Raw genomic sequence first — 11,049 nt, forward strand, 5'->3', positions numbered from 1 at the left:
CGTTTAACTCAAAGTGTACAGTGCTTTTTAGTTATTAGCTTTTTATTTAATTTGCTACGGTCTGTGGATTAACTGCTTTGAAAATATAACAATAATGACGGTGCATTTCATAATCATACAACTTTAGCCAATTGGATTGCCCCATTTTGGTCACGTGCATGTTTCTTGATACCCAATAAAAAGCCAGATCAAGATTACTCCGATTAGTTCAAAAACTGATGAAAACACTGATAAAGACAATTGAAAAAAACAGATAAATTAACTACCAGTACATAATGCATTTTAATTTGGGATATTCAACATAAAACTTTCGCAGTACCTTTTATCATTAGCGTCCAGATGATTAAAAACGAATTTGGACCTCTAATAGTTCGGTGAAAGAGCATCCATTTCAGCAAGGTCAGTACTCAAGGCTTGAACCTCGTGTGGTTCGTAGTCTTTGAAAAGTCCACCGCAACCTAAAACCAGCACTTGTACCTCTCTTAACCTCAGCCACTCGACGAAAATGTTCACAGCCCAATTATTTTTATATTCAGTTGCAACTGGAACGGCCTCGTTAACCGAATCACTTTCTTGGGAAGACGATTTTGGCGGGCGAAGACGACGTGATTCTGATTCGCTCTCCACCACGCCCTATTATGTCAATTTATTCAAAAGTTCTGCCTTTAAACTTACCCAAATATTGAATATTCATTTCCTTTACAAATTCCTATCACTTGTCTGATAAAACAAAAGATCATCACATTAAACTCATACTTTGTTAAAAAAAATTGAGCAGTCCTATCAAAAACTCGTGCTTCGTGTTTTATCAGGGATTCCAAACACCTCCAAACTATAATTATCTGTTTCTCGGTGTTTGAAACCCCTGCTGAAAACACTCGCACTCGTTTTTGACATATTACATCTAAATCTACGAGTGTATTGTTTTCCTAGGTTCATGTATCTGATTGCTCCTTTGTGGCGGACCATTGCAGTGAACATGCTTTGAGCGACAGCAACGACAGTGAACTAAGATCTCTCTGCTCACACACCCACAGTCTCAAGTGCTCGCAGTGTGAAAGACTCAGGGATGTCCTCTACTGTATGGAAAGATACCTAGTTGAGTCAAATGCAAAGTTCGCGCCTGAGGAGCTGGAAGATCTCTCACACACACTGAATGAAGCAGTCAAGGCAATCCAGTCCTGGAAAGCCCACCAACTCAGAAGTGTTAGACAAGACGCAGCAAGAACTGTGTGCTTGAGCGCTTTAAATGAGTCCACTGTCCTTATCACACAGGATTGGGCAATGAAATTTTTACCAGTCAAATACAGAGAGTCCCAGTCTGATTGGTTTGGAAAGCGCGGGATATCTTGGCATATCAGTGTCATTGCAAGAAAAATCAATGGGCGGTATGAAAGTCAGAGCTTTGTCCACATCGTCGAGAATACATCACAAGACAGCTCTGTTGTAGTGCGCATTATTGAACATACCTTGAGGTCACTGAAAGAGGAGAATCCCGGAATCGACACAGCTTTCCTACGCCAGGATAACGCCGGATGCTATCATAACTCGGCTGTAATAGCATCGTGCTCTCTAATGAAGTTGAATACAGGGGTCAGTGTCCGTAGAGTGGATTTCAGTGACCCACAAGGAGGTAAAGGGGCCTGCGACAGAAAAGCAGCGACTATCAAAGGCCATGTGCACATCAATGAAGGGCATGATGTGCAAAACGCCAAAGAATTTAAAACAGCCATCCTATCGAATGGAGGTGTCACCGGGGTCCGCGTTGCTGTTGTCGATGCTGCAGTTGCCGCTTGCGAACTGCCTCAGGTGAAAATGGATGGTGTAAGCATGTTAAACAACTTTGAGTTTTCTAGCGACGTGGTGACGGTCTGGAGAGCCTTTGACGTCGGCCGAGGAAAGCAAATAAGCAAATCTAAGCTTCATGGTAAGGAAAAAACCTAAAAGAGTATAATGGAAAAAAGTAATCGTCGTTTAATTCACCTTATTAGCTGAGTACGCTGTTCGCATTGTGAGCTACGGACCAAGTTTTGTTCTCGGAATTATGCCTCAAGGGAAAAGCGCACGGACAGAAAATCGAGGGAAAAGGTGGGATCCGTTACTTACAGTAATGATTTTGAACTTGGCTAATATCATGTTTATTTAGTGTAAGGCAAAGTGATTTCTCGCTCTGCGTCCGCACAGTAAGTTACGGAACTCAAATTGACCAGCCACAAAGCAAGAAAATACTCAGCTATATGATAATAATTATGCCATTATCACAAATATGAGTGGGAGGACAACCAGCTGTCGCCCTATGAAGACCTAGCCAGCTGGTAGTTGAAGAAACGTTGCGACTTAATCGTGTGGCATTGATTATATTTAAAGACTATCTGTTCTATAGAGATCAATATAAGGTAGGGTGTGGGCTAGCATATCCCTGTCACGTAATATGGGCGCATGGCACGTATCCAGTCACGAAGAATGATAAATTAAACTGAAAAGCCCGAGCTGTTTAAAAGCAATAGGCTTTCCTAAGTCATAGATAAAGACCACTACTTGTGCTGTCTTTTTAGTTCCTGACTTTTTGCAAGCCTGCCGATTTGACTGCAACATTTCACCTGGTGATTTCGTCGGTGCATCCCAAGAAACTTCTAAGAAGCCAGGACCCAATGGAACCTTGGAAGAAGAAGTGAAGGACGATGGTGACAAGAAAGCTGCCACCATTCTGTTCTCCTGCCCAAATGAAGGTTGTGTGAAGATGTATGAGCGACACTCAAGTCTTGAAAAGCACTTGTCCTTTGGGAAATGTAGAATGATGCCTGAAAAAGAGAACTTACTAGACAAAGCTAAGAGGACATACCACGCTCTCCTAAAGGAAGATACAAGTACGGCTAAAGCACTAGAAGCAGGAACACTTGAGGTGACGGATGGTGTCAGCTTGTCAGAGGGTTGGGCTTTGAAAACAACAAAAAAATCCGCACGATTCAATGAAGCTCAAAAGAAGTACTTGGAGGATAAATTTAACCTTGGGCAGGAAAAAGGTCACAAGCAAGACCCTGAGAGAGTGGCAAAAGATATGCGTTTTGCAAAGAAAGCAGATGGGTCTAGGCTGTTCTCAAGCGACGAGTTTCTGTCCGCACAACAGATACAGTCATTCTTTTCAAGAATGGCATCTAAGCTGCGTCACGCTGCGGCGATAAGTGATTCCGATATTAAAGCTGCGCAACACGAGCAAGAGTTCTGTGATACCCGTCAGGTTGTACTAAATGAAGTACAGTTGCAGCACCCCATCGCTTATGACAACTTCAACCTGTGCGACATGCGTAAGAAAGGAAGCTTAAAAAAACTTAACATAACCATGCTAAAGATTGTTTGCGAGTATTTTGGTGTGTGCACAGATGGATTCCACGTGAGGCGCAAGGCGGAGTACATTTCTGCATTAGTGGAACTGATCGACGCATGTGGTTGCTACCATGTCTGAGATCTGTATTCTTGATTTAAGTTGAAAGTCCTTGTATCCCAGGCATGACTAATCATATCTTTCATAGATTATTAATATAATCGTCATTATGCGGGAAATGAAAGAGTGTCGTCGTTGTTGTTGTTAATTGCACGTGTAACCTTTCAGTTGGGTTCTTTTGCCTATCCCTTGCAAGTTCTTTTATGCACCCCAGATTTCGAAACTGTGTAACAGCATGAAGAGAAACAGGATGTCGAATAGTTTGTTGTAGATAGTGATAGAAAGTGTATGGAAAACACAATACAGTTTACTCAGCTAAGTAATTAGCACCAGGCCGGTTAGCTAGATAAATCATCAAACCAATAAAGTTCCCTCCCCCACCATACTAATTTAAATGGCAATAATTAATTAAAGAAGCTTCCATTGCTCTTAAATGTCACGCCAAGATAAATCCACTGCAAGCCCTTAGTAAGGGGGCTGCCATTTATGAAGAAACACATTGATTTAAGGTTTTGGTTTAGAGGAATTAACCTTTTCGTCTGCGAATAATTAATTTTCATTATTACCGATTTTCATTATAATTTTGAACAATATCATATCAATTTTCCTTTCCTCAAAAAATACGAAAAAAATGTGATATTGCGTGACATCGTAGTCGATTGACAGCTTCCCTCGCGAGTGACATGGCTCGGCGCTCTCTCTCTGAGTTTGCCTATAAAACTACATGTACTGTGGTTTCCAGCCAAGAAATGCTCACCAAGGTAAGGGATATTTTTTTACATATTCAATGAATCAAATCTAACATCGCTCTTAACACTGAAGATGTGTAAAATACTTTTTGAATAATTCGTCGATCAACATATCGTAACCGTTCAAGTTAGTTCCTCAATCTCAAAATATACACACCAAGTTTAACATTATGAGTAGATGCCTCCAAATTAAAAAAAAAACAGCCTTGTACTTTAAAACACGACAGTAAAGCAAACAAACGAAAAGGAAGATGAATTTCTTTGAACGAAAGTCACGTTTTAAAGAGCTGACTGTTGACATGAAAGGTCAAAGGGCCGCTCATATTACTCAAGTGACCTGTTTCGAAAGTCGTCTCGGAAATCGCCGTTTCATTTACCCCAATTTGTTTTTCGACCGATGTGCAGCTCAAATGATTGCCCTTTCCTGGAGTATAGTCTCGATGGGTGAGTCCTTGTACCAGAGTGCTTTTTTGAGTTTCGAAAATTGCCTAAATTCGGTTGTCGTAGGCTCTGAAGCAGAGCATAAATTTAAAAATTGCGCCGAGAATTAACGTCAACATTTTATTTAAATTCAACACCGTTAATAACCAAAACAAACAAGGTCTTCTGACTACCTGGGTTAATCTTATCAATACCGCTTTCTATATATACACAGAAGGTTTTGGAAAATTCCCGATTTCGCCGTTAATTTAGGCTGCCGTCACACGCAAAATATAAAAAATTACTGGAAAAAATAAATAAAAACCTAAACGACCCGAGACTCATATTTTTAGAACTAGTTCACCTTGGCGTTTATTCTGGCAAAGTATGAGCAAATCGGGTTTTTCTATCTTGCAGACCTTAGTCGGTCCTTACAGCAAACCGCTCTTAAAACACTGCAGTCCTTTCTTGATTTTCTGTACAGAAAATCTGATGTTCTCATTGTTAATGGATACGTCTACTATCTCAGGTGCTTGCATTCCAAGCAGTTTTATCAAGTTGACACGGCTTTTCCATTCCACAGTCGCAGTTAGGGCAAGGACTGGTGTACCAGGCTTCAGAAATGACCTGAGGGTGCTCAGCTCCCCATACGCTGCTCTAAAAGCTTTTCTTCTGTGAGACGACTTTCCCCTTGAAAACAAGAGAAGAAGGCTTGGTTACTGAAAAAAACCGATAGATTAATGGTAGAGCTTACATGACAGTGCAGGGAATCAGATAGTGAGAATACTCCTTGTAATATCTGTCGAGCATTCAGAGAATAGTACAAAAATGGGTAAAAATTCATTGTCAAAATTAACCCTCGACATGCTATTATTAACGTTTACAATTGCCTCATATCGCTCTCTTTTCACCAAAAAAAAGCGGGTTTTGGTACATGCAACTAACGTAATGACTCAATTATCCACATTAAAGCTTAGCAGGTATTGCCATCTCGATGTTATGATTTACCAATACCGATCTTGGCAAGGGCAAGTCTCAGACATTGCCAATCAAAACTTAACATAACTGCAGGAAAACTCACCAAGTTTGAGATACGTGGGCTTCATCAACAACGAGAAGTTCGACAGTTCCCATCAACTTAGATTTCTTGAATTTGTCCAACCACTCTTTTTTTAACAACATCTCGGCACTTCCGAATATCAGGCTGTATTCTCCGCGCAAAATCTTTAAGTCTTCTTGTTCACTGATTGCCACTTCTGATGCTGGTATTCCAAGATCATTTAGTTCTTCCATTTGCTCGTTAGAGATCGCTTTTAAAGCACTAACAACAAGCACGTGGGCTCCCTTGCAATTCATCGTTTCAAAGACGGAGGGAAAAAGTTGATAAATCAAGCTTTTTCCAAAGCCAGTGAGAAGTAATCCAAGTACATCCTTTCTTTTTAACAATAGTTCGATGCACTTCTTTTGTTTCTCCTTAACATCCGGCACATTCGGAAATAAACGGAGGGATTCCCGAATAGCTTCATCCACAGAGACCGCCATGTTGAATTTGAGAAATGTTCGAGGATCACGTGATGTCAAATAACCAATTGGGTAGCCACGTTCATATATGAACGCCAGAACAGCTTGAACAATGGTATGCGGACAGGCGGGATTTTTTAGCGCTCCTCCCCTCGCGCGCCACTCGCGCTTCATGCTTGCCTCGTGTTCGCCTCGCTTTCGCCTCTGTTTACGCAAAAAATCACGCCTGTTCTGCAGGCTAGGGTTATCCCCACATCAGTTGTGGATTTCTGGCATTTTGCAACATCATTCATCCAATTACTCAGGTGTTAGAGGGGTCATCAATGACAGTATGCCTGCTGATCTGGTCATGTATGGAGATGACCCAAATGCACCCTTACCACAAGGCGATGATAATGATTTATCCGGAGTAGGGGTTGCTCCAATCTCATTACATGTTCCAGATCATGTACTTGTGGTGTTGCATGAAACATTCCATCCAAGGGAAGAAGATGGAAACCAAGGAATGAATGTTTATATTTAAGACAGGCAATTTTTAATTCTTTATTTTGGTTCTACAGTGTAAAGAGTTCAAATCATAACACATTGAAACAGACATTGGATTGTGACGATTATGCACATAGAATTATTTGTCCTTACTGAGATGCAATGTCGAATGTAATAACTTACTGGTACATGTAAATGGATATCTGGTTGATGCTGGCTCCTGAAAGTTACATGTTTGTGTAACAGACTTCAGTAGAGCAATTGGCAGCATTGTCTGTTCTGTGTTGAGTCAAAGGGCATACGGGTAAAGCTGACTCCTGAATTTCACTTGAGATTGAATTCAGTTGAGAATTGCAGCTGTCTTGATGCTCAACATTGACTCATGTCATGGAAACTATTGTTGTCTTAAAATGTACTGTTAAAGTTGTCTCCTGTAAAGTACATACCAGTTTCTTTTAATAAAGAACAGTAGCTTACATACTGTATCTGTTGGTTCTCAGTCTATAACTGATCCTGGCTACAATTAGTCGAGTTGGTCACTCGATGAAACCCCCTAGTAGTCTCAGTGTTGTTGTTCGGATTGCTCCCACCTCATGTGAAATTAGTTTTGAAAGACTCTACCTTGCAAGTTGACAAGTCATGTTTTGAAATCAATGTTAAATGTTAATTTATGGAGTAGTGTAAATTGCCAACGTAAGACTACTAGGTAATACCCTCTGTTGCAAGAAGGGGGGACCAGGGAACCACTTAATACATTGTTTGCAATACTGATTAAGTATACCAGGGTCAGTCTGCAATTTATTTTGTTGTTGTTCATATTATCAACAATAATGTTGAGATGGAAAACTGATCAAAACTTGTCATACTTCAATGTAACACATTCAGCGGTGTACTCTCTGATGGAAATTATGCCATATAAATAGCTAACTTGTGTACAATATTTACAGGCATTAACTTTGTTTCTTGTTTGTAGAAATAATACAACTGTTTTAATATTGTACAATTCACAACTATGTGAGAGGTTATTAATTTTGTCAGTTGCTTTCCACCTTAAATACAAACACCTGTATTGATATTGTTATTGATATAACACAAACACACTGTATTGATATATAGTAGGTATTTCCAGTTTCCAGAAGCTGATGGGTTCAAAATCCATACTGGAGACAAGCTCAGGCTCTAAAGGTGGCAACTTGTTTCTAGCCCTACTCACTTCTTGTCCTTTGATGGATCATGAATAGCGATATTTGAAAGTTGTAACTCTTTATAGTGGCATGAAACATAATGCCCACTCATGGGTGGACAAGCTATGTATTTTTTATTTTATTTTTTTTTTCACTTTATAAGTGATCATAGCAACATTTTGAAACACCCAAAAATAAACGGCAGTCACCAAGCTCGTTTTTGAATTCTTTTTGCTTAAGGCTAAAATTAGCAGCGTATTTTAAAGGTCAATATGTTGCTACAGTATGGTAACCTAGTATGTCATAAATTATGTCACCAGTGACTGGGCATTTCTTTGAAAGCGTTACAAAAGGTAATTACTTCGAAAACCACCGATCTGTGCATTGGATTGGAATTTACGTCTCTGCCCCTGAAAAATCGTCGCGCTGCATTGTGTCGTCAGCGGTGTAGCCAAACAAAATATGGGCCCACAATACATGTGTTGGAAGAAACCGCTGAAAATGACGAATGGTATCAAAGAAATGGAGTTGTGCTCATAATGTAGTGAGATTGCGCTATCTTCAGATTGAAAGAAAACTCAAGGCGAGAAACAAAATAATTTTGTCATTTCTTCATTTATTTTAGTAAAAAGAGCAGCAAAGTGGCAACTGCTAACCCTTTTGTTGTGAAAACAAGTCGCAAGTTTGCGACTTCTCCAGATATTTTAGTCGCAAAGGGAAAAAATTCAATCGCAAATCCAATTGCAAGACATTATGGGAAAGGGAGGAGTCTTCGGGGAAAGGTTTGCTGCGTTTCCCAAAGAGAGAGAATTTTTGGAAACATGTTGTTCCATTGTTGCAGTTGTTATAGTGCACCATAATCCAGTGGGAAAGGGATTTCATGAAAATGTTTAATGAAAGTCTGCGGGGCAGAAACTCGGTTATCGAAAGTTTTTATCCTCATCAGGCATAAGAGGCGGTAAATTTGTATCCATTTGCAATTTTAAAGCTCAATAGCGTGCTTCATTTGGAAACCAGAGCATTTTGAATTTCTGAGTTATAGCGGTGCGCGACACGAGGCGACGATCGAGTTTATTGAGAAATATATATTTATCTCACGGTTTTGAGCCTTTTTAGAATTTAAAGCATTAGGAAAAGTGCTTAGGTAAATAGCTGTCTGTTCAGTACAGATGATCACTCGCCTAGATAGCCAAAGTAAGTAACAGATGTTGACACTATTTTCCGGCCGCCATATTGGTGCACCACAGATGTGCACCAACATGGCGTTTTCATACTGGGCTCTGTAAATTTCTGCGAAACATTTCGACGAATATCTGAAGTTTGGGGAAACGCACAGGCCTAAAACTTGGAGAAGTGTCTTCTTCATTTATCTTCTACAACATCACGAATTCTTGACTTTTTCCACTGAATGGTTTTCGATTTATTTTTTTATTGCGTGACAGTGAAAACGATCTATTGTTGTTGAAAACTCCATTTCTTCTATATTTCTACATTTCTTCTTAATGTTGCCTTTATTCAAATGGTTTCCCGGTCCCCCCCTCATTTGCAAGAGGGTGTTATCCTGTTACAAGGCTTAAGCAAGATGTCTTTGGGACATGTTAGTCACCTTGGATATCTCGTCCCATACAACTCTTCTTAGCAGTTCCTTTCAGAACAGAAGAGCATTTTAAGACTTTCAGGGGGTATCATCAAGTAACCAACTCAACTCATTGTTGCTGGGATGACTGTGCTGTAGTATTGCCATTTTAAAACTCTATTATTTGAGGGTTATATAATGTATACTGCATTCCTCAACTGCGAGCACTTTCATAACTGTGCATTCAGGAGTCAGCATTTCCCTCGAAATTTTCCTTTGAGAATGAAGTTGACTGTATCATACTTTGAAATACACTCTTCAATCTCTGAATGCTGCATTCCTCAACTGTGTGCACTATTGAGTGCATTTCAGGAGTCAGCAATTCCCATGACTTGTGTCAATGATCAGTATGTTCTGACTATTCTAACATAGAAAATCATCCACATCCACTTTAATTTTTTTTTAAGTTTCGTGTGATATGTTTTCATCATTTTCATTTAAGGATACTCTCACTACAACATTTGAATCCAGACCTAAGTCCTGTATACGCATGCTTCATGCTACGCATGAAGCCGTCTGGTAACATTGCGGTCAAGTGGACAGTGTAGAGCAATAGATACTGAGACATACAGTACTGTGCAAAAAGAATGCAAACGAATTTCGCGCTTTTCGCTACTTTTCGCTACTTTTCGACGAAATATAACGAAATTTCGGGCGAAACGAAATTTCATTCGAACTTCGCCGAATTTTCGAAAAGCCTATTGTTTCAATCAAAACGAAAATTCGCAACGGCCGCGCGAATATTCAAGCGAAATTTCGTCATGACATAGCGAAATTTCGTCGTGGCATAGCGAAATAGTGAAAGTTCGCAGGGAGTATGTCCTCCTTCTCGCTTGTCTCTCCAATCCGTCTTCCTCTCGGGAGGCTTCGATGACAATAAAATTATTTAAGCGGGCAGATTAGTCATGGTAAAGGAAGCGCTTTTACAATCCCTTTCTAATTCAGTCAATGCATAACATCTGGATTGCTTCTAAGAATTATGTCACGAAAGTGTCGATTGCCCACGTGTTTTCGAGTTCTGAGTAACCAATATGTCATGAGAAGTGTCTATTGCCAAATAACTCGAGTTTGGATCATCGCAGAGCCCTAAAACGTTGACACGCTCATGATTTATTACCCTCCTACAACATCTCAATTTCTTGACTTAATTTATTGAATGGTAAGCGATTTTATTTTTTCTTTGCGTGGTACTTGCGTGACGTGAAAACCAAGAAGAATTGCTATAGTAGGTTTGGTATGGCTGTATTCTTGGAGTCTCAAGATTGATGCATCGGGCGTACCAAAAATCTTATGTCTTTTTATTGACAAAGTATCAATTGAATAAAGGAAACGAAATCGCTTGTAATGCTTGTCTACAGTTTCATTGAGGTCGTGTTTACACTCAAGGTTGAGAGAAGAAAATACAGTTGTTGATTCCATTCATTCATTAAAAGGGGAAACACTAACCAAGACTTTACAAAATTTCGGTTTAGGCCGCGGCTACACGTGCGATTTTTTGCTCGCGACGGTCATGTGTAGCCACCCTTGAACTGCCGACGCGACAACTGAAAAAATCGCGAGAAATTCAACTTAATCAATTTCTCGCGATTTTTTTTAACGGCTTTTTCTGCT

General features: G+C 39.9%; 1 protein-coding gene across 1 annotated transcript; it reads right to left on the bottom strand.

Moving 5' to 3' along the window:
* Nucleotides 1-5,042: 5,042 nt before the first annotated feature.
* Nucleotides 5,043-6,153, bottom strand: LOC138020598 (uncharacterized). Its single transcript, XM_068867556.1, has 2 exons — nt 5,693-6,153; nt 5,043-5,301 (listed from the first exon to the last, which is right to left on the bottom strand). The coding sequence occupies exons 1-2, from the start codon at nt 6,151-6,153 to the stop codon at nt 5,043-5,045; spliced, it is 720 nt and encodes a 239-aa protein (XP_068723657.1).
* Nucleotides 6,154-11,049: the final 4,896 nt, after the last annotated feature.

Source organism: Montipora capricornis, chromosome 10, assembly GCF_036669925.1.
Source record: "Montipora capricornis isolate CH-2021 chromosome 10, ASM3666992v2, whole genome shotgun sequence".
Taxonomy (NCBI): Eukaryota; Metazoa; Cnidaria; class Anthozoa; order Scleractinia; family Acroporidae; genus Montipora; species Montipora capricornis.

Coding starts and splice junctions, on each gene's coding strand:
- LOC138020598 (XM_068867556.1), bottom strand. CDS start 6,153: ATGGCGGTCTCTGTGGATGAAGCTATTCGGGAATCCCTCCGTTTATTT. Junction 5,302..5,692: donor GCCCACGTATCTCAAACTTG/GTGAGTTTTCCT, acceptor CTTGTTTTCAAG/GGGAAAGTCGTCTCACAGAA.